The 24,826-nt window shown below is 37.5% G+C and overlaps 1 protein-coding gene across 1 annotated transcript in view; it reads right to left on the bottom strand.

Moving 5' to 3' along the window:
* Window positions 1-24,826, bottom strand: part of LOC131064742 (acyl-CoA-binding domain-containing protein 1) — a 67,644-nt gene that overhangs the window by 8,540 nt on the left and 34,278 nt on the right. Inside the window, exon 5 of the mRNA XM_057999013.2 lies at window positions 3,101-3,198. Coding sequence (XP_057854996.2) covers window positions 3,101-3,198 — 98 coding nt within the window. The remainder of the gene's footprint in view (window positions 1-3,100; window positions 3,199-24,826) is intronic.

Raw genomic sequence — 24,826 nt, 5'->3', positions numbered from 1 at the left:
CACCAAGTTTCAAACCCCTACTGGGTCATTGAGCTCATGGGCTTTCTACCTTTGTTGGGTTGTTGAGCTCGTTGGTTTGAACAAGTGTGGGGAATGATGAATTCCCCGAAAACGGCCAAATTAACAAACTTTTTTAACATTGATTTCCACATTGACTCTGATTTTGTCTCAGACCAACCCTATTTCTAACCAATTCAGTAATTTCACTCTTTCTTCTAGGGTTTTGCAAGATTTTACAATGATTTTTTTTCACTTTTTTGTCATTTTGGGGGTTTTTAACATGATTTTAATGTAATTTAAAAACAAAAAATCTTTGAAAATTGGGTCAACGCTTGGAAAACGATTTTTTCATGAATTGGGATTTTTTCGGGGAATAAATCAGCTAGCTCCAGGATTCAAGATTAATCGGATATAATCGCGATATTTTGCAGACTATTGCTTCATTGGTTAAAACAGCTAGTATCAGTGGACACTAATCAATTGGTTGTCTAGTGGATTGGCAACCAGTGAGTCAATTGAACTCAAGAATTTGAATATACAAGTCAAGCAAGGGTGCTGAATACTGACAGCGTGTTGAACATGCTTGCAATGTAAAAACCTTAGCCAGGGTAGTGTTGCATTAAGCATGCGACCATCGGTTCACATGAATTGGATACACCTTCTAGTCAGAATGGTCATACTAGTCAAGAGGTACATATAGTGTGTGATTAACTACATACATATAGATTCTAAACACCAGACTCAGATGGCAACTAAATCTAGTCCTTAGTCTACACCCTCGTGAAGGGTAGGGCCACTTGATGATGCTCTCCCTCTTCCAGACTATGTCGAGGCTTGATACAGAAAGTTCCAGTTGGAAAGCTAAATGAATTGTAATCTTTGAACTTTTATACTTCCTTTGAAAATGAAAGTTATCATATTAAATTCTTTTCCATATTGAATAGTATAATGATATATGTTCCATGTTAACGCTCAATAAAAGATTAACTTCCTTTCAGGTGAATCATTTAGATTCTTATTATGTTGAAGAGCAGTTAGTTAGTTAGTTTTCAATTTCAGCTGAAGTAGTTATGTTTTATTTTGAAATGTTCAAGTTTTATCTTAATATAGATAGTAATTTATTTTTTTCAAGTATAGAATTAGTGGCATGTTACAATAGACATGGTTGTCATTTTTTACTTTTTTTTATTTAATTTTACCATTTTGGAAATTGAAAATGGCAATTTAAACTTCATATATTCAAATTTATTGTTTTGTCAAACTAGGATGGAACTTTTATGTATCCTCTGCTTCTGCACTTCGTGCAACCTGAAATAAGAAAAACAAAAGTGAAATCCTTGGTTGATAAAGTTGTTTATTTGTGTATGCTTTTGCACTTTGTGTTAATTGAAAAAAAAAAAAAAAAAATCTGTCTTAATCCTTTGCATTATGTTGCATGCATAGTCTGAATTCTAATTTTAAAATTATAAACTCGTTAAATTTATATTGTTTATTGCAATGTCATTACGAGTTCTCATAGCATGAGTGAGAATGAGGTTGAGAGAGTGAAAGTACTGAATCCAATAATGCATCTAAGGTTGAGGCTCAGAGGGGTGACCATAATGGTGAAACCCAAACCACCAGTTCCATTGCAAGTGTAGCTACAAGTATGAATTTCCCCTCCATATTACTCGCAGATTTTGCTAAGGGTCCGTTTGATCCTAAGTCTCCTTTGAAACAATTTGTAACAACTTTACAAGGCACATCTTGGGGGCACAATGTTGTGGAAGTGCCACTTTTGTGGCCTTGAGAATTTTAGGGTGGCATTACTAAAGTTAATGCCCACCTCTTTAATATCCTTGGAAAAGGTGTGGAAGGATGTAAGTTTTTAGGAAGCCTAGCAAAACCTCAAATTCGGGGCTGAGATATGTAAGCTATGGGGTGTCGATGGTGTGAAGATGATGCAATTGCACTTGTATTTTCCTCTTCTCATTGGTCACTGGGTCATCAGAACCAGCCACGCGATAATTAGATATGGGGATTCCAGTGCACCTAGCCTTGGAGAGGTGTATGAGTGCATTGATACTATGCTTAACCAGATGTCAGTTGTCATGCAAGAAAAGGACTGCACATTAGCATTCTACAATGAGCACATTCAGCCTAATTTCATTGTAAAGTTACACACATACAAGATGTAAGTGAAGGCAAGGTTCTTTAGGGCCATTGAAAAGATGTATGATGATGATCCTATAGAGGCCAACAACATTTTTATTGAGTGGGCAAAATTCGCACCTCTTATGGGTCATTCTTAGGTGGCCAAGATGGATCTGGCAACTATGGCACAAGAAGACTCAGTTTGTAGTAGAATTGCCACGGACCGATTTCTTTGACTACCACCTCTAGCCATTTCATTGCTGTCTGAGGTTTCTAGTTCTTTTGTTGCTAAGAGGAACGAGTCTACTTATAGCTTCATCCACTCTCTAAAGAGGAACAAACTTACCTCTAGGAGAAGAGAGAAGCCTGTGGCTGTACATAGTGTTTTGCATCTCATTGACTGCCAAGAGGAGCCAACACAGACTGATGAGGATGCTACAGTTACTCACAGGGCTGGTTGTTATTATTAGTTTGGCAAACTTGACCATGTCCACTTTAGCAATTTTGTTGATGAGGAGCTTGGGGAAGCTTAGAGGCCTCACTTCACTCCATTTTTATATTGACATCATTGTACTCATTATAATCATTATGAAATGTTGAATTAATATAAATTTTGAATTCGACAATTGATTTTCATTGTTCAAGTCAAATTGTTAATGTTCACTTCAAACTTCAAAGTTTCATTTGTCCAATTTGAACTAATTCCAATCAGAAATGTGCATCATATTTACATTTGTGAAGATCTTAACATTTGTTAGAATATAATGCATTATATTATGGTAGCATAGCATCATGTAACTAGCAAGGCAGGTAGTTTATCTGAATTCTATTTTCTAGCCATGTCAAACTCAAATTGCATCATTTTCAGATAAGATACTAGAATTATTATACAAAATACCTTAGAGATTAATAAAAAAGTTTAAAAAATCTGATAATAAACAAGCGCAATGGCTATGCTAAAACACACCTTAGCATTAATATCTGCTCCTTTTGAAACAAGAATTTCAAGAGTCTTCAACTGACCACGATCTGCAGCCCAGTGCAAAGCAGTCCTACCTTGACTATCTGCAAAACAATTTGAATAAAAAAACAATAGCAATGAAACTAATAACATTAACAATTTGAAACATACATCTAATTCAATCATTCCTACAATCAATTTAAATATTTAGCTTAAAAAAATAAATAGGGATAGTTTACTATAAAGTTTACTCAAATATTATTAATTTTTAAAACTCAACTGGTCCTTAGCATCTGACACAAATTAAATTATTACAATGTTTTTATCACTCATTGTCTCATAAAGTATCACCTAATGGAATACTGGCCATTTATTGAGTTACAGTACACTTCAAGGGATATTAACACGCGCTACTTTTGTCAAAGGCTGCATCACAAAAGATAATATACAATGGGATAAGGATCAATAAATAAATTGCAAAACTATACTAAAGTCATAGCAAGATACAAGTCAGAATATAACTCTTATTAAATAGACTAAAGATGGTTTCCCACCCATAGTTTCCCAGTCTAGCGTACTGTTGGTTCACGTTTTATCATCTATCGAACATTAGAATTAAATATCCAAGGATACTCTACCCTCTCTTGAACAAAATCACTACGTGTGCCAAGATTGCGAAAAAGACCACACGGCAACTCCAAGGTTTATATGTGCAAACGAGCAACTTTGTGTTGGATAGCTACCTAGGTTATGTATGCTGAAATACAAGGGAGACTTACGCTTGGCTTATTCAAATCACAATGAAGATCCATCGTTTGGGTTTTGAATCATGGACTTTAAGAAAATTGAAAATGAGATAAGGGTTAAGAGGTTCTAATCTATTCCTAAGAATTCAAGAGACGGTATTGACTAGGTGAACCCAATAACAACGCTTCGCTTCGTCACGCTAGGACAACTATACAAAGTGGGTCCAATCTTCAAGGGATGTGCTTAAGATTTTCATGTCATGAATAAATACCATCAAATCGAACAATATTTATCAAGACAGAAGTTAAGCATCCACAAAGTAAGCTCAGACTAACTTTACACAATGAACAAAAATCATTTGTTCATCAAAAGTATGAGAGGAAGATTCATCGTAAATCAATACTTATCAAATCTTGCATTCGTCTAACATACATGAAATAAAATCTAAACTATGATGGGGGATAAGAACCATGTAAACTCCAAAATAATAGAAGTAATCACCATCAATTTGAACAATGCATTACTTATTACTTTGGCAGTCATAAACAACAATTTACTTATCTTAACATGTTTTGCAACATGCTCCCATGTTTTACAAATGAGGGGCGAGCTCAATTTATAGGCTCCTCAATTACAATTCAATGGCCAAGATTGATTTTGAATCAACAACCGAGATTACAAAAATAACCCTAATTAGGGTTTGCTACAACTAGCTACCCCTCGACCAATGAGAAAATTACATTTGAGGACACTTGTCCTTCTTGCTAAATAAAAACCAATAATAAAATAGAAGGTTGTTGCATTGTGAAGTGTGCCTTCTAGAAGCTTTTGGATAAGTCAGGTTCATTGAACCTGGACATGTTGACCTGGAACAATCTGATTGGTCCTTGAATTCTCCAATTTGTGTCAAGAAATTGTCTAAGAATGGAAATCTGTTTGGAATACTTTTCTTGCAACTATCTGATTCTGATTGGGAGCTTGTTTTTAATTCTTGGGGAGATGAAATCCTTCAAGAAGTCCAAATATCCTTTCTATATTTTTGCCAAGTTTGAAGACAAAATTCTTTCATTTGCCCTGAATTTGGAGAAAAATTCTTCTGTCTTCGCCACAATGAAGGAATTTGGAATTTTCTCTATGAGGTATTTCCCATACTTCGCCAAATTTTGGCTATTCAATTTCATTTTGCGACACCTTCATGCAAACCCTCTAACACTTAGCCAAGATTTTAGCCATCTCTATGCTCGGACGCACTCTGTTTGTGGATCTGCCCTCAATTTTGAATTTGGCTTGTGATAACTAGGATGAACTCCACTCTCGAACAAGGAATTTATTCATTTACTCTTTACTTTCCTTCTTTTTTCTTCTTCTTTCTTCCTGTTTCCTCTCCAACACTTAGTCAAAAGTTGATTGTTTTGTTGTGGAAAAATTCCATAACCATTTTTTTATTCATTTCTTCTTTACTTTTCCTCTTTTTTCTTCTTCTTTCTTCCTATTTCCTCTCCAACACTTAGTCAAAAGTTGATTCTTTTGTTGTGGAAAAATTCCATACTAAGCCATTTTTATTTTTTTTTCTCTTGGCAAATTCCAACACTTGGGTTGAACTTTGGAAATTTCTTTCCTTCCTTAGGTAGGTGTATGTGTTGGCAAAGAGTCTTTAGAAATTCATTTGTTCAAAAATTTTCGTGTGTTCAAAAATTCTCTAAGTGCTGAATTTATTTTCCCCTTGAAAATAATTCTCTATGTTGGAACAAATATAAAAAAAATTTAGGTGTCAAGCTTTATTTTCCAACCCTTTCAATCTTGATTGATCTTTCAATGGTGGATCTCATGCTTCTTGTCCAATTTGTCTGTTTCATATAGCCATTTTCCTCTTTCATGGTGAATTTGGTCTCTTGCTACGCCGAATTGGTAATCTTGCCATCATTCTCTAGTCATGGCAGACTTTGCACATGTTTGGACATCCTAACTTTGTGCCATTTTACCTTTCTACCTTCAACTTCCCCTAGGCAAACTTCGTAGATGTCTAGTCATGTGTAGGTTGATTGGCCAACTTCTCTAGGTGTTGGACGGACTTTAACCTCTTCAAGCCATCTTTTCCTTCTCTTTGGCGAACTTGATCATCTTCGTGTCTATGCCAAATTTCATAGTCTTTCAACCATAGGCAAACCTCATGAATATTTAGACACCTTCCTTATATGGGCGGACTTTAGGCTTGTCTCACCATCCAACCTTACTCTCTCTCCTTGGATGGGGCGGATTTGACAAGTGTTTGGACATTTTTCTTGACTCTTTTCCTTGGCAGACTTTATCATAGCCTTGACAAGCTTGGGGCGGACTTTGTAGATGTCTTGCCACTTCTTACATAGGTGGGCGGACTTTGGATTGGACATTTCTTGAGCGAAATTCATAATTGGTTCGACATTTTCAACTTTTCTTTCAATCCACCAACACTTTAGCCAAATTTTCCTTCATCTTCCTTGGGCGGATTTGCTTCTTGCTTAGGGAATTTCTTTGACACTTAAAACAAATTTTGAAATTTTATTCTCCACGGTATCAGCACTTGGCCAATTTTCTGAATTTTTTCTCCCCTTGGTATCAACACTCGGCCAATTTTCTAAATATTTTTCTTGGAGGACTTCATGATGGCTTGGACATTGGAAATTCCTAGATTGAGCGGAGTTCATGATGGCTTGGACATTGGAAGTCCCTACCTTGAGCAGACTTGAAGGCTGATTGAACAACCTTCCTCTTGGGCGGACTTCATATCTATCTAGCCAACTTCCCAGCTAGGGCAGACTTTGCCTTTGATCAGCCAATATGCTTGGGCAGTGTCAAAACTTATGACACTGCAATCATCACTCATACAATCCCTCTGAAACCACGAAGCAAACCTTTCAGACAAAGACAAAGGCCAGTCAATCCTTTACTAGAACCTTTAATATATCAAGAGGTTAAGAAGTTGCTCTCAGCTAAAATCATCTTTCCAGTAAGACATTCGATGTGGGTAGCCAACCTGGTCCCTGTCAAGAAAAAGAATGGAGAGATCAGATTGTGTGTCGATTTCAGAAATCTCAATCGAGCTTCAGAGAAGGATAATTATCCACTGCCATCGCTGGACGAAGTATTGCAAATTGTCAACGGATCACAAATGATGTCATTTCTGGATGGATATTCAGGTTTTAATCAAGTATTGGTAGCACCTGAAGATCGATTAAAGACCGCTTTCACTACCAAGTGGGGAACATTTGCATACAAAAGAATGCCTTTTGGACTTATCAATGCCGGGGCAACCTTTCAGAGAGCCATGGATATCGCTTTCAGAGATTTGATTGGGAAATGCATCATCATATACATGGACGATATCACTGTATTCTCCAGGAAAAGGGAAGATCATGTGGATGATTTAAGAAAAGTCTTCCAAAGGTGTAGAAGATATGGTGTTTCCAAAGGTGTAGAAGATATGGTGTTTCCCTCAATCCTAAAAAATGCATATTTGGGGTGACAGAAGGAAAGTTGCTAGGACATGTCATTTCAGAGAAGGGTATCTCTATTGATCCTGATAGAGTAAAAGCTATATCAACCATCAACCTACCAGCCAGTAAGAAGGAACTCAAATCATTCTTTGGCAAAATCAATTTTGTCAGAAAATTTATCACAGGGTTTGCCGAAATAGTCAGACCATTGAACGAGATGTTGAAGAAGGACGCAAAATAGAATGGACGGCACAGGCCAAGAGAGCATTCGAGGAGATAAAGTCAACAATTGCAAAGGCTCCAGTACTGATCAGTCCTGACTATATGAAACCTTTCTATCTGTATTCATTTGCCTCTGAATATACTTGTGCAGCTATCCTCACACAAAGGAGTGAAGAAAGAGATGAAAACCCGATTGCATTCATGAGCACCCCATTGAAGGATGCAGAACTCAAATATCCTAATATTGAAAAACAGGCCTATGCATTGGTCAAAGCCATCAAAAAGTTCAGACATTACCTCTTGAGGGCCAAAGTTCATGCAATTGTGCCCGACGCAGCAGTAAAAGCCCTCCTTATGCAAAATGAATTGGGCGAGAGAAGAGGCAAGTGGGTCGCCATTATTCAAGAATTTGATATTGAAATCCAGCCTATGAAACTTGTTTGAGGGCAGGCTTTAGCTCAGACACTGGCAGTTGACAGGCCCGGGTTAGTCCAGCAAGTTTATGAATTGGATGATGTCACCCCAAATGAATGGTACAAGGAAATTGTGACCTACCTGCTCAACCACAAATGCCCTGCTCATATGACACCCACTCAGAAGAGAGCATGGAGGTTAAAGTGTCAGCATTATATACTTCAAGGATCCATCCTATATCGCAGGAATCACGAAGGAATATATCTAAGATGTGTTGGCAATGAAGAAGCCAAACAAATAATTGAACATTTTCACTCCAAGTTTGGTACAGGACATGGTGCTAACCTGGCCACAGCCCATCAAATTCTGAGAGCCGGATATTACTGGCCCACTCTATTCAAAGATACATTTGATCATGTCAAGACTTGTCACACTTGCCAAGTAGCCGCTTTCAGAGAGAAGAATCCTGCCATGCTGCTCAATCCAGTGATCGAAGCAAGACCATTTGCAAAATGGGGAATGGATTTTATTGGTGTCATCAACCCCGCATCCTCGGCACAGCACAGGTATATCATCACTGCTACTGACTATTGTACCAGATGGTCGGAGGCTCAAGCTCTCAAGGTATGCACTAATGAGGCCGTGATTAAATTCCTTGAAGAAAACATTGGTTTGGGTGATTAATGAGGTTTGGGTGTCCTTATGCATTGGTTTGCGACAATGGCTCACTCGGCTTTCACATCATTGAGATTTTCAAATTGGGCTTTTGAGTACGGTATAACCCTTAAATTTTCATCCAATTATTACCCTCAGGGTAATGGGTTAGCTAAGTCGACAAACAAAAACCTACTCAGTGTAATCAAGAAATTGCTAGAGAGAAGTCCAAGAGAACGGCATACCCAACTAAGATTTGCCCTTTGGGCAGATCGGATCAAGACCAAGAACGCGTTAGGGATTTCACCTTACTTCCTAGTTTATGGTCAAGACCCAGTATTCCCTATGCAACTTAGGATCCCAACCTTAAGGTTTATCCAAGAATACATGGAGGACACCGACGTTGTCCAAGCTCGATTAACGCAACTGCTGAATCTTGAGGAAAAGAGAGATCAAGCCTTGGAAAATTTTGCAAAGCATCAGGGAGTTGTCAAAAGATGGTTCAATAGGCAGGCTAGAGTCAAGGCGTTCCGGATCTCGGATCTTGCCTTATACTGGGATAAAGCACATGAAAAGAAGGGCGAACATGATAAATTTGACAAGCTATGGAAGGGCCCTTACCAAATCTCTGAGATTCTAGGAGAAAATGCATCCAAATTGAAGACCTTAACTAGGGAAGACGTCCCATTACCTGTCAATGGGAGGTATCTCAAGCATTACTTCCAGTCCTAAAGTTCAGAGGGTCTGCCTTTGTATACAGTTAGCCTTGTTTCTTTTCAGTTCGGTTTGTTTAGTTTGGTGTGTGGTGTGTTTTGTTTTCTTTCCTTAGTTTTGTTTTGGGCCTTAGTTTAGGTGGTTTTGGTGTCTTAGGTTAGGTTGGTTTGTTTGTTTTGAGGGGTATCCATTTGAAAAGGGCGATTTTGTGATGAAGCACTCTAACTTCCCGCTGGATTGTCTGTTTCATTTGGTCAATCATGAAGTCCTTTTTTTAGAAGCACGAAGAAGTTTTTCTTGATAAAATTTTGAGTCAGGCTGTATTTGCAATAAAGTAAGATTGGCTTATTGGACTCAGATATTAGTGTCCTTCAGTTATTATATCTTTTCACACTTATAATCTCCGAGTCATTATGGTTTTCAGGCTAAGCTGTGATTAGTGAAAAATCTAAAATCTGGCTTCAGCACCACCGCAATCCTCAAACCCTAGTAAGCTTCACTGCTTATGAGCCAAAAGAATTGATGGAATGAAAAGGCAATATGAGAAAATGAAAGAGAAAAATCAAGAAAAGATGAAATAAAAGGAAATACCAAAATTGGCTAACGGGAATATACGGATAACTCCATCGAGGCTATGGACGCCCGGCTGGCAATGGAGCAATGTTCGTGAGCTTGCGGTGCTAACCTCGTCGGGACTATGGATGTCTGACTAGCAGCAAGGCTCTATCCAGGATTCTTTTGAGGTTCAGATAAACTACGTAGCTAATCACAGGGGAACTTGGAGATCATGATCGTCTTGTTGAGGGGAATTAACTCATTGCACACACATGGATAACTACGGACTTAGTACTCTGTCTCAATATGAAAGTCTCTTCTTGTAAGTGTTGTTTAACTCCTTGATTTATTGAGGAAGATTCTCTGAGTATTCTTCAAAGATGGATTGATTCTCAAATGTTCGCGAACATTTTTAGTGGTGTCGCCAGATGTTGTGACCATTTCACACATCGCCCCATCAGAATGGGGACCCCCTCTTTTTTCTTAGGGTTTTGCTTTCCCTTAGTTTTTCTCTCTGCTTGCTTGGCTTTGAGTGAGTGAGTGGTTGCCTGGGCTGGCTAGATTAGGGCTAATCTCTAAAAGCTCGTTTTAGGGTTCCTTTCAAGCTGAGTCTAGCCTAGTTTTGAGGGGTCGTTAGTTGTCTGCCTGGAACCTTAAGTTTGCCTTAATGAAGTATTTCCTTTCAGGAGAATCAGGATGGTGAGATTGAAGAGCAAGGTGAATAGGTCTAAGGTCAGGGTAGGTCTAATTTGATGGTTTTCTTGTTAGAGTCCTGTTTTCTTCCAGGTCTGAGTCGATTGAGCAGAGTCAGTGGTCAGAGAGGGATGAAAGTGGTGATTTCAAAAATTGATGAACGAATGCACTAGATGATGAATTAAGGAGTTTTGGAAGGAAATGATCAAGATTGTTGACTTTTGAGGCGTAATTGAGAAAGTTGATACATTTTTCGTGAAATTCTTAAGATCACCCTTTTTCCTTGCAAATCAAGTCAAGATTCTGGTTTTTATACCCTGGAGAGGAGTGAGGCAAGATGTTCCAAGTCTTGGAGGTAATTTGAAGTTGAAAGGACGGCAAAATTGCCCTAAAATAAGATTTTCGCTCCTGACCCTTCCAAAGGGTCCAGAGCGAAAATTCTAAAATCAAACTATTCCTTTCAAATTTATGCTAAGCTATGCCTAGACCAAGGTAAAAGATGCCCTTGAGATTGCCCTTGAGTTGATGGTTGTCTCCAAAAATGATGATTTTAGGCCAGAGGAGGAAAATCGTTCCTGACCCTTCCAAAGGGTCCAAGGCGAAAATCCTTCAATCACCTATTTTGCCTTGCAAAATCAAGTCAAACTTGGATTAAATGAAAGGAGAGAACTATTTCCTAGCCTTGTGAGGTGGATTGAAGTTGAAATGATGAAAAATGGGCTACAAGCAAAGAAATTCGCTCCTGACCCTTCCAAAGGGTCCAGAGCGAAAAACCCTACAAACACTTTTTCCTTCAAGACTTGAGTGAAACCAGGCCTGGACTACAGTGAAACAAGCTATTTAGAGTGCCTTGGAAAGATGTTTTACTTTCAAAAATGTGGATTTTGAGCTCAGATGAGGAATTCGCTCCTAACCCTTCTAAAGGGTCCAGAGCGAAATTCTGGATAGGTCTTGTCCCTGGATAGGTTGTTGAGCAAAATTGACCTTTTTCGCCTTGTGAGGATCAAACCAATGCTAGCATGTTGAGAAGTGGATTCAAACTGAAGGAATTTTGATGAATTGAAGTGAAGGAGATTGGAAATTTGGCCTGAAAGGTGAATTTCGCTCCTGACCCTTCCAAAGGGTCTAGAGCGAAATTCCCAAAATGCAGTGTTTCCTTCAAAATATTGTTGAACCAAGTCAGTGGTTGAGATGAATGGACCTTGGAGAATGCCTTAGAGAAGGTTGATGATCAAGCAAAGGTGAATTTTAGCCAGGAAAGGAAATTTCACTCCTGACCCTTCCAAAGGGTCCAGAGCGAAATTCCCATTTGCACCTAATTTACCCATGTGAAAGGCTAAAAATGGAAATCCTAGGCTTTGTCAGACCAAAACAAGCATATGCTCGCCTTCCGGAGGATTTTGAAGTGAAGAAAATGAGGTATTCAAGGCCTAGTCAAGAAAATCACTCCTGACCCTTCCAAAGGGTCCAGGGCGAAATTCTTGAGAACTCCTATTATTCACCTTGTTTGAGCTAAGTTGAAGGCAAGTTGCAAAATTATGATGGCAAGAGCATGGGAGATGGCAAATCTAGGTTGTAAGGATGTTGATTAATGAAGCAAACAAGCCTAGATAAAAATTCAAGCAAGCCTCCTTGGAGAGACCTAAACTTTGAATATTTTAATGCCTAAGGAATGAAGATTCATCAAGCCTTAATCAAGCTTTAACATTCCCTAAGCTAGCCTATAGTCTTTCACTAAATTTGCCTATTACAACACATTTGGGAGACTAAGACAAATTCGCATGAATAAGGACATTTATAACTTAATTAATTAATTTCTAAGCCTTGAAATAAATGAAAAAATCCACCCTTGGCTTGGAAATTAATTTAAAAAATTAAAAAATTATGCTTGAGCGCTCAATATTCATTATTTTGCCTTTACAAGCAAGTCGGTCATCCTTTAAGAGGAATTTTATTTTATTTTATTCCCTATTTGCCAAGTCCGCCTTAAGGGAAATCAAGGTGAGCGCCCTATATAAAGAGAGGTGTGTTTTGAAATTTTAAATCATTCATTTATTTTCCCTTGTGCGAATTTGAGGAGTAGACCTAGTGGTGCGAAATTGAGCAGGTTCAAGACAAATTTCCAGATCTTGAAGGTTGATTGAAAGCGAATTTTGATTGAAGAGCTGGTTGGAGGTTAATTTCCAGATTTTGGAGGAAGCTTGAAGGTTAATTGAGGATTGAAGCCATCAAAGAGAGGACCAGAAATTCAAATCAAACATCCTTGTCCAGCAAATCCTCATCTTCCTTCTTTCATTTTTCAAGGTTGATAGCTAAAATCCAAGGAAGAGGTATGAATAATCAGAATTTTGAAAGTTTGTTCAAGATTTTAGTTTGATTTCCATTGCAATCCTTTGAAAATTTAAGTCTTGTGCAATCTGATTTCCATTCATAATTAATATTAATTTGAAAATTCATAAATCTAGGATTTATCATATCATTTTCAAATTAATATTTAGTTATTTTCTTGAAAGGTCTTAAATCCTATACCTTAAGATATTATGCTCAAACCCTAACTTTAAGCTTTTGTGTAGGTATCAAATGACGACCCCCAAGGCCGGAGGATCCACTACTCGACAGGCTCTCATCAAGGAGGATCAGAGGAATGACGAATTGGAGACCAGGATCGTGTCCAAGTGGAGCAATATCGGAGACACCAATCTAGGAAACTTCAATGTGAAGAAGTTTCGAGAAGTGCCCTACATCAGCAAGCTGTCACCTGTTGCAAAGAAGATAATTGAGAGTGGCATCATCAAGGCTGCAAGTTTCCCTCCCGCAATCAAGTGCCATGAGTTGATGATCGAGTGTGCTCGGCATTATGATTCACATTCAAGGACGATCGTAGCCGAGGATGGAACTATCTTAGCCTACCTTTCAGAGGAAGCTATCAATGAAGCTTTTCATCTCCCGGAACATAGAGACATGATCTACAAAAGTCTAGAAGGAGCTAGGTCTATCTATGAGGATGATCCTGATTCCTGCTTGAACTTCATTAACAAGAATTGGCTACTCAAGAGCAGACCTCGCTTGAACAAGATTCCCAATACGCCACATAGAATCGACTTCCAAGAAGAATTCAAGGACTTGATAACCATGCTCAATCGAGTCACGGGTGCCTCTCAAGCTTTCTTCTTCGACAAGTGGATGTTCTTCTTCATACAACTGATCGTCCAAGGAAAAGAAATGCTCAATTGGGCTAGAATCATTAGCAACAGCATGGACGTGCAGTTGAGAAGACTAAGGCCTACCAAGTCATTTCACGAGTTCACATGTTATATATGCCTTGATCAGAGGTTTTGATTATGCAAGACTACCTCACAGAGGAGTTGTTGGAAGAGGACCCAGAGAAATAAGAGTTTGTGATTCTTATGTTCAACTGCATCATCTGCCCAGGAGTGACTACAAGCTAGTCAATGACACCTTCACGATGTATATCACCAAGACATTGCAAGGAGGGATTCACAATCGACTGTCTCTGGATGCATAGGAGCTCGTGAAGAAGCATGGTACATGGTTCATTCAGTTTCCAAAATTCACATACATCAAAGTTCATGGATGTCCTTCGCCTCCCTACATGTTGCCAAGATATCCTACAGACAGGATAATACTACTTGAGGTGACTAGACAGTTGGCAGCTTATGCAAAGGCATCAAGACACAAGCATGGAAATGGGATTCCCGTACCCATCATACTAGGGAACTCAGTTGAAGTGTGTCCTAACACTCAGGCCGCGGAAGATGCGGAGAAGGAATTGTCTCTATATTCATTCACATCCTTTGCCTCAAGGGAGAATTTTGATCCTCGTGGTTATATAGAAGAGACAGTCGGGAAGAAGTACAAACATGAGTTTCAAGTGGAAGACTTTTGGATAAATGTCCAGGAATGAGCCCGAGGTTTTAGACCTAAGAGCTTTGATGGCTCCCGTTTTATCTTGCACTCGCAGATAGGTGGATGTACAGCATCAAAAGTTGAAGGAGCAGAATGTATCTATGACATTCACCTTGGAAACAAGACCAGAAGAAGGAGAGGCAAGTGTGACTGAGAATACTTCTCATTCCAAAGGTTCAAAGAGGAAAGGACCTGAGAAAAGAGAACCTTCCAAAAAGAAGCAGAAAATGAATCCTGATCGCCCACCAAGCACATCTTCTAGGCATGAAAAGGAAGCAAGTCAAGGAGAAGATCAGAAGCAGATAGTATATGAAATTGACGAGTCTATGGAATCCATGGTACAGAATGATAAACAAGGAAAAGGACAGACACATCAGCATTCATCAAGTCAATCTCCCCAGGTTGGTGCTAATGAGCAACGAGAAGAAAAGAATGATGATGAGGCAACATCTCTTTTTAGAGGAGATAGACCTCTGCCTAAAGAAATTCAAGTAAGGGAAAGGAGATCTGCCATTCCGGATTGGCTAAAAGAGAGGTTGACAAGGGTAGTTATGGTTGAAGAGGAAGAACATGTATTTGACTTGGAAAGCCTTATAGGAAATTCTCATGAAGTAATAGAAAAGAAGAAGGCCACAAAGATGTCGAAGGTAATTGGAGATGAGACCGGATCCAGAAAACTGCAAATAGCTACACCAGTGGTGGACAAGTATGAGGATGAGATTCTAGCGGAAGAATATGATCTAGAAACATTTGATCTTGGTCCACTTACCACCGAGCAGGCTATGGAAGAAGCAACAGATTCACTGAAAGCACTCAAAGACAAACTCAAAGAGGAAGTGGAAAGGAATAAGAAGCTTGAAAAGGAGGTCAGTGCTTGGAGGAATTATTTTAGCCATCTTAACCAGCCTTTGAGACGATAGGATCCAGCAATATCGCCTTTACATGCACTTCCTCTTGAATCAATAAGTGAGGCAGAGAGGGTGAAGAGCCTAGTTCAACTCATGAGTTCTTGGATTGATGAATCTTACAAGGTAGCCATTGAATTTGCAACAAGAATGATGAAGACAGTTCATCGAGCTATCCAAGTCCTTGAGATTATCCATAATCTAATGATAACTGTAGCTGCATTCACTCACACTAGAGATGTTATCATCCCAGTCTTACAAGTGATAAGAGAAACACCAAGACGGATTCTAGCACAAGAAAATATAAAGGATGGAGGAACCCATAGGCTCCTGCAGTGGTCAGCTCTGCTCCAGATGAAGGAAGTTCTTTTTGAAGACGTCAACACCAGATGCAACCGAGTTGAAGGCACTATCCATCCAGCTCAAGACAAGGTGTTTGAGGTGTTGTGTACCATCCTTGACAAACGGATTGAGATCGAGACAGATGTGGACATCCAGGAGTTGGAAGACAGAATCAAGATCATCTTTTGCAAAGGAGAGAACATCGTTACAGAAAGGCAGCGAGATCAAATGTATGCTACTATGTTCCTGATTGAGAAGACCAAAGAACTTGAGCCTGGGTGGGAGACAACTCTTCTCACTGCTTTCAATCAAGTCCTTCACTTGGAAGAACGAATGAAGAATCTTCCTGAAATTCCCATTGCTGAGATTGAGGGAATTGTGTCCAGATTCATTGAATATGCTAGAAAAGAGCGTAGGAAAGGGAACAAAGTTCTAGATGAAAAGTTGTTATAAGATGATGTGGCAGCTTAATTCCTATTGGTCTATGTCTCCTCGTTATTTCTGCCAATTTTTATTGGCTATGGATTACTAATGTTTATCTAAATGGGGACTTAGGTGTCAAAATCTCAGCCATCGATCGTCTTTTGATCCGGGTCGTTCATTGTATTTGAGAGTGCTATATAAGCCCTCACTCATTTCATTTGAAAAAGGGGTTAGAAAAGTTAGAAAGTTGGAGAGAAGCAAGTTTAATTTTGTTAGTAGCAAAGAATTGAGTAGTGAAGAGAGAAAGTTGAACAATTGTTGTTTATTTGGCTATGAGATCAATGAAATATTGAAGTTATGGTGTTTTGTTGCAATCCTTGTGGCTACTTTCATGATTGTTTATCTTCTTCAATCACTCTTAGTAGAGATAGCATTTAAATTTTAAGTTTGAAGGACGAATGTTGTGCCTAATCTTCGATAAGACTCACATTCCAAACCACTAGCCTCTTACTAATTGTAAGAACGCCTTGTGTGGTCAACTGGAAACATTAAGATTGGTTAAGAGTTCAATCATCATTAGAAGTATTGATATGTATCTCCCTGATAGTATCCATCTCCTTGGTGATTTGAAAATCGTTGAATACCCTTAGAAGATCGCACCAATTCCAGTGGAGTTGTAATCCTTTGGCGATACTGAAATTGGTAGAATCTTATCAAGACCAGTTCTCATTAAGTCATTCTCTTAGGATTAGTTTAAGTATCTCTTCCTCGAAACCCTTATCTTTTGATCTTTTTTGAAAATCTGTTAGTATTAGGAAAATCCTGTTTCCTCATTTGAAAAGATAGTAGCACGAACAAGCTTTCTTTGAAAGTACGTAAGGCCCCTTGAAGAAACAGCAAACACAACGACCACCGGTGCTTATCCGCAAGTAGAGATCCTACAAAGCAAAACCTTGAAGTCCTTCCGATTGATCCTTTTTTGCGATATCTTCAGCATTCGAAGACTTTACTCAAGAGAGGATAAGATACCTCTAGGTATTTTATTCTGTGTTTGGTCGTGTACAAAATACACATCAACAGGACCCAACCCTAGGTCTACTTTCAAAAAAGCAAAAAGCAAGCCAAAAAAGGTTGCTTCCCGGATTGGTCCCAAAGTGCCAAAAATAAAATAAAAAGGCAAAAAAAGCAAAAAAGCAAAATTCCTTAAAAATAGGAAGGTGTACCCTAAGCAATTGTGATTTTCGTCCCCTGGGCCTTTTGAGCACTTTGATGACGTCCAGACACTATTCTGAGCATGAATTCCCTATTTGACCTAGATGACTTCTCAAAAACTCTAACTCCTCATTGCAAAAAGACTGGACTTAGCAGTTGCGACACCAAGGCAAAAGCCTAAAAAATAGGGGGTCCCCATTTGCAATGGAGCGATGTGTGAAAAGGTCGCAACATGTACAACCTTGACATCAAGAACAAACTAGAATATATACAGGCAAAAACATATTTGAATTAGTACTACAAAAGGTGTTTATCCATAACATTTACACAAGATGATTATTTATACTAGCAGACATGAGAAATCTCTCTAAAACACTTTTGTAGAAAGCTCTACAGTAAAAAGCAACATTACCAGAATCTTCAATTATCTGGTTTACTTCTAAAGATCGTATCTTTTCAAATGTTGAGAAAAAACACAATTTCCCAAAAGATGTGTATTTTACAAAAAAAAGAACTAAATATTTCCAAATTTCAACAGACTAACAATTTCTTGATTTACAAATTTCCTAGTTTTTATTGTTTGGACACTTTTTTGCCAATCAAGTTTATCAAAATCGTAAGTTGTCTATCACACAATACACACAAAGCAAAAACAAGAAGAATAACAAATTTAAGAAAAGTAGAATACTTCCCTCTATGTGTTTGCCAAGAAAGCAAACACAATCACTAGTAAAGCTTAAATACAAGAATAGTTAGACTCAACTACCGATAATACAAGCCTTATTAATGGTGGAAGACTGTATCCAAATGGATCATCCAGCTCATTGTTGTAAAAACAAGATTATCAAACTTGCCCAGAAGATCGGGAAGCAAGGTGCACCTATAATTTATGAGTGATTTTCTCATGAAAAAGAAGTAAATCTTCGTAAAAAGTACAAAACGATATACAGATCATAAGAAACCTTTAAGGACTTTTCAATTACTTGAATTGCTGGAAACATACATTCAATTCAAACGCATTCAGCATTCTAGCATTTTAACACACCCAAATTATACAAAGTCCAAGTAAGATTATCGAGGGGGGATCTTGACTGTAAAATCATAGTATACTGGAGCATGCAAATTTTCTAGAATGGTATTATGGGATGTCCTTGGTATGTTGGACGGTTAATGTAAATCACAAATTATTACATGTTCGTTTATAAACATCTTGCTTAGGTGCATATTATAGATGCTAAGCATTTTATTTATAGATATTCTTTTAGATAATTCTAGCCTCTAGGATTAGTTTGTTTTATTTTCAATTTTTCTCTACATAGGCTTTTGGGAAAATCATGCTTCTTGTTATTCAGGAGACTAAATTCTTCTCCTCACATTCTAGCCTCTAGGATTAGTTTGTTTTATTTTCAATTTTTCTCTACATAGGCTTTTGGGAAAATCATGCTTCTTGTTATTCAGGAGACTAAATTCTTCTCCTCACATCCTCCTATGTTATTTAAAAAATGCCAAGGGATACCAGTCTGCAGTTATTTACTTAAAAATTATTATTTTTACATTAGAACTAATTAAGAATTATTTACATTGTTCGATTTAATTTACTTTTTATTTATTTAAGAGATGTTGACTTTATATTTGTTTACCAAAGAGTTATTTTCTGTGATACCAGAATCATGGCTTAGCCTCTGGATGTGGGGCTAGGTTTGAGCCCGGACCGAGTGCGAGCCAGGTTCAGCCCTGGGTTCGTACCGGGGTTTGGGACACAAGGAGATCGCTGGAAGTCGCTGGAAATTGCCAGAAATTACGTTCTAATCACCAATCATTGGAAATCATTGGTTTAGGTCTTGCAAAACTCTGGCAGACTTCCTTCAATTCACAATTATCGCATTTATCAGCAGTATTTTTTTATTTGGCAGAAAATTTAAATCTTTTTTATTAGGTTTCAAATTCCTTCATCAATTCCTTTATGAATATAGCATTTTTTTTTAATCTTAAAGTCTTTAACAATATAAAGTTTATTTAAATTTTATAGCGGCAACTTAGATTATTTTTTAATTTACTTGATCTATTTAAGAACTATTTTATTTTAGTTACTAAAGAAATTATTTTCTTTTACTTACTAAAAAATTGTTTGCAAATTTAAATTTTACTTTTTAATTTCTGTATGTCAGTTCCTTAATAGTTTTGAGTTATTGTTAACACACTCACGCCATTTGCATAAGAAACACAGTTTGTAGGCTCACTTTAGATTTAGTTTGATGAATATGACGTGCTTTTGTTCATACTTTCATGTCTGTAAGTTTTGATTTATGCAGTATGTGGTTTGCTATAATTCTATTCAAGTTCCTTAAATTTAATTCAACATATGATTAGATATTACATGATATCAGGGCATCTTTGCAACCATCCAGAAAGAGCCTTGGGACATAATCTTACATATTATTAGATCATGTCAAGTTAAACTCTATTTTGTGCAAAATAAAGTTTCTTTTCTTAAGGTTTGTATTCTTCACTTCCCATTTGTCTTCAACTCACCCCTTGCAGAAAGCCTCCAGAAGGGCAATGGACAGCAGCAATGTGTTCCAGAGGTACAAAAACCATTGAAATTCCAACAAATTCATCCAAATCGGTAAATTTGGCAATGAGCCTCAATTCTTGGCTTTTCATTTGTCTTCAACTCACCCCTTACAGAAAACCTCCAGAAGAAAAATGAACAGCAGCAGTGAAATTCCAATAAACTCGTCCTAATAAGTCAATTTGACCATGAACCCCAATTTAGTTTGCAGGTATAAGTACTGGCACCAAAACACAAGGCAAAAGAGTTTTTGGAAATAAAAAAAATCAAAGCGGTTGCATCAGCACCTATCAAGTAGTCATCTTGTGAATGTCAGTGCACCCTGCCAAATACTTGTACAGTCAGTCTAACACATCACTAGAATATTCTTGTCTCCACTCAGTCAACACCACATCAGAATATTATGTATTGCCATATTGGCTGTTGGCATTAGCATGATTCATGATGGTGACAGCATCTGCTTGAGGACTTCTTGGCTGTGGTGTTTGGATTTTTAATTTAACACCTTAACTTCTGAAGGCAGGTTCTTAGTAATTTGGACTTTGTTGGGATTAGCCTTTTTAAGAGCAATTTTTTGACATCTGCACAATCATGACATTGATTTCCTCAGTGCACTCTGTCCACAGCTTGTACAGTCAGCCTGCCACATCATCTCTCACAATCAACAAAATATTCCCTTCACAGTCAGCAGCACCATACAGCAAATATGTCATCTGTGCTGCCAAATAGCCTGCTGACACCAACATGATGTCATGATGACATCAGCATTTGCTTGATGTATGGAGTTCGGATTTTAAATTTAACACCTCAAATTTGGAAATCATGTCATCTAGACTTTGATCGGCAACAAATTTTTGTGACGAGCTATTTTTTATGGCTACATGATGGTGGCATTGATTATTATTTTGGGGGATTTGTGACCCAAATTTTGAGAATTTAAAGGTTCATCAGATTCTTGCTATGCAGTTCTCTTTTTTGGAATTTACAGAGATCCATTGGGTCTCATACATACTCTTTGTTTGTTCCTATTCTGACTCAGTATAGTGAATTTAATATTTGGTACCTTTCTGATTGTACAAACTCCAAATTAATATTAAAAGGATAGTGCAGCTCAAAATGAATTAAAGTTCTACAAATTTTGTATAACTTCAATAATGATTTATAAGATTATAGGCACTAGGAAGTCTCTTCTACCATATCTCCTTTGTCTCATTCTTGACCCAATGATATTTGGGAGAAGAATGAATAATTCAGCAATAATGACAGAGTCTATGATTATCTCTGTCTCACTGTTTCTAAGAAGTTCTTACATCATAACATAGGCCACTTACAGTCCCCTTTTACAGTCAACTATTTGGCACTTCTGTGAAGATCCATTAGGACATCCATTTATTTGTGATAACTTGTGTTGAGATTTATTTGAACCTCCATCTCGTTGCAATGACTAGTCAAAATGTGGAGATCCACCTTTAACTCCATCTAATTATGGTGAATCCTTTGTTGACTCTTTCTCATCTGAAGTTGCAAAACATTACTGCGAAGAATTCTCTTTATCCTGCTTCTACAGAGATTCTACTTCCTCCCAATGCTTCTGACAACTCTATTTAGTAGGTTCATACATATCTACATCAGTCTGCACCTATTGCAGCTATTTTATTAGCCAAGCTTATGTTTCACAATAGAACACAACTTAGGGAGAGTATAATATGAATTCTCTCAAGTCAACAAATCAATGAAATGATAATGGATTGGATTAATCACACATAGCCTCCACTTATTGGTTAGCACTGAAATACATTATGGTTATTTAGCAAATTCTTTCAATAACAAACACCTTTGGTTTTTCTAAAATGGATAATAATTTACACTGTATCAAAGATAGGCTGGAGATGATACAGCTAACTGAACTAAGCAAGAGAGAAACAAAACTACAACCTTTCAATTGCAAGTGATTCACTTCGTTATGATATATACTTACCTGACATCTCCAGTCTGTTTGTAGAATCTCATCTTTGAGATCTTGATGACACCATCAAGATATTGTTCTCCTCTTTGATAAAATATATCCTGAAGATTGTAACCTTCTTTGGATGTAATGAGGGTACATAAAAACACTCATGTCCATACCCCTCCATCTCTACCAGAGTCTACTGATCATGTTCATACTCCTTCACCTCTATGTTACCTGACTCGGTTGATCATATTCAATCATATTTTAGCATAGGCATAGAGTGGTGATAAGGAGTATGAACATGCGGTAGAGAACCAAAGTATTACCCTCTCCAATAGTGTGCATGCCAAATTCATTTATAGCAGCCAATCTTGACAAAGGCTTAATTGAGCTTGATTATGAATTTTGGTTGAGCTCCTTGTGTGCCTGGCTGCTTGAGCTGCTTGCTCGGTTGTCAGCTTGAGCAAGGTGTGTGCCTACATGTCCTTCAGTCAGCTGCTACATCAGTTTTATGCCATGTCAGCATTGAATAGTCAAAGAATCGATTTCTTCATAAGTCTTTATGAGATGGCAACACAAATTTATATTTAAAGGCTGGTGTTTCTTTCTATTCGAAAGGAAATGCTTTTATTTCCTTACCTTGCTTTAGTATGTTGGCAGCTTTGTAACACCTTTTTTGTTTAAGGCTGTTTCAAATATTTCTGGAGCCTAATTTTTTGCTATCGTGAGGAGTGGCCACATGATGTATATATGATGTATATACTATTCTCTTGGCACGATTTTACCTTATGTTGTGGGTGTTCAGCTGTCCAGAAAAATGCTTTTTTTAATGGTGTTGACTTCATTATGCCCAGGCTGTTTGGAAATCAAAGAATTAAAATTTTTGGTCTACGTGATTTAGCTGGAGCGAATTTATGTGGAGCCATTTCTGTTTGTATTTAATGGAGTCGTCGTGAATTTATCAAATTTTTCTTAAGTCATGTTCTTGCAGAGAGACCAATATCTAAGGCATCAGTTTCTTATACCTGTGAATATGAAATTTCTCAATAGAAGTAAAATTTCTGGGCTGAGCGATATATTTTTTACTGGGATTTATGGCTTTGTCATCGCCTTTCATGTGTCGAGCCTTCAAAAATTTCTTTATATAGGAAGGCGACAAATATAAGAAGCTTTTTTATTGGCTAAAACATTCTTCAGCAGAATTCGTATTTATTTTAATGAGCTGCAGAAGGAGTGGTTTTATTCTAGCGATGACAGAAAATAGTGGGTAACGATTCTTTGGCAGAGGTCATGTTGAGAAATGGATTCATTGACAAAAAGAAATATTGATTAATAGATGTATCGCAATTTTTTTGAAGCATTGGCAGTTGTGAAAGACGTGCGTGTGCGTGGAGCTATCGACCTGGCTGGGCGTATTTATGTCTTGCGTTTTTTTTATAAAGGAGTATAAAAATTAAATGCTATTTTAGTGATGACTTGTGAGATGAAAAAATGTTGGCTTTGGTTGAGTATGTGTGAGTTTTTCAAACAGGCATCATTTACCATATTGAAGGGGGCTTGGAACTGAAAAAATTTTGGCTGAAAATGTGGGTCACTGGTTTTTGAATTTATATCAACAGCATTTGCCTATCAATGTTTTCTTTTTTTTAAAAGGAGGAAAAGTGTTGTCTGTGGTATGCTGGTGTGAAGTGTCTTCTAAAATTTCTGAGTGTTGAGAACATATATATTCAAAGGTTTATGAAGCTGCTCAAAAAAGTTAGTGAGAACCATAACAGTGTTCTATGTTTATTATCGAACAAGGCTGTTCATAGCATATTCGGGATTTGAAAGTTAGCGTTTCAGTAGTAAGAATTTTGTGTCTTATTCATTCAGAGATGCTGCTCTCTTTTGGATGGGGGTTGGAGCCCCTGCTGTTCTCAGTTGGTACTCTCTTTTGGTTGTTGCTTTGTAAAATGGGTTGGAGCCCAATTGAAGTTAATGAAAGTTTTCTAATGCCGGAATTTTTTACACGAAAGGATTTTCCAAGAGAAAATCTTGTGTCCCTATTCTTATGTTTTGCTTTCTTTGCAATATCTATGTTCTATATGATTTCATGAGTTTTTAAAAGTTTTCAAAAAGCCTCAAACCATGTGTAATAAACTAAAGAATGCCTTTGAAGGAGATGAGAAGGTGAAGAAAGTCAAGCTTCAAACTCACAGGATGCAATTTGAAAGTCTAAAAATGAAAGATGATGACAATGTTGCAGCCTATTTTCTAAGAGTTGATGAAGTGGTGAATTCTCTTAAAAGGTCTTGGTGAGAAGGTTGATGACAGTTTGGTTATTCAAAAGATCTTAAGGTCTTTACCTTTAAGATTTGACGCAAAGATCTCTGCCATAGAGGAGATGGTTGACCTTGATAAATTGTCCATTGACAAGCTCCATGGTATATTGATTGCATGTGAGATGAGGACAAAAACAGAATTATCAAAAAGGGAAACCGCTTTCAAAGCCTCAAAGAAAGGAAAACAAAAGCAACAAGTTTCAAGTGACGGAAAGGTTGGACATTTTGCAGCCAAATGTCCGTATGAGAATAATGAAGACAGCAGTTATGAAAAGAAGCCAAGTTTAATAAAAAGAAGTTCAGAGGAAAGGACAAGAAAACATGGAAATCCAAAAAGAGACCATATTCAAAAGAGGAAAGTAATTCATCTTAAAGAAATGATGAAGAATCTCAAAATGATGAGATTTTGTTTATGGCTTTAGAAGAAACTCACGCTGAAAATCAAGAAGATGAAGATGTTGTCTTTGATGAAGAAGATAGAGATGTGGATATTGAAAAAGAATTGTTGAGTGCTCTTAGTGAGATTAAAAGTCTTAAGAAGAAAAATCTAAATTTGAAGCTGCTACTCAAAGAAGAAATTGAAGAAAAAATCAGAAAGTCACAAGCT

The sequence above is a fragment of the Cryptomeria japonica genome, chromosome 8, assembly GCF_030272615.1.
Source record: "Cryptomeria japonica chromosome 8, Sugi_1.0, whole genome shotgun sequence".
NCBI classification, from domain to species: Eukaryota; Viridiplantae; Streptophyta; class Pinopsida; order Cupressales; family Cupressaceae; genus Cryptomeria; species Cryptomeria japonica.
Note: the sequence above shows the minus strand (reverse complement) of the source record. Positions and strands in the feature narration are given on the sequence as shown.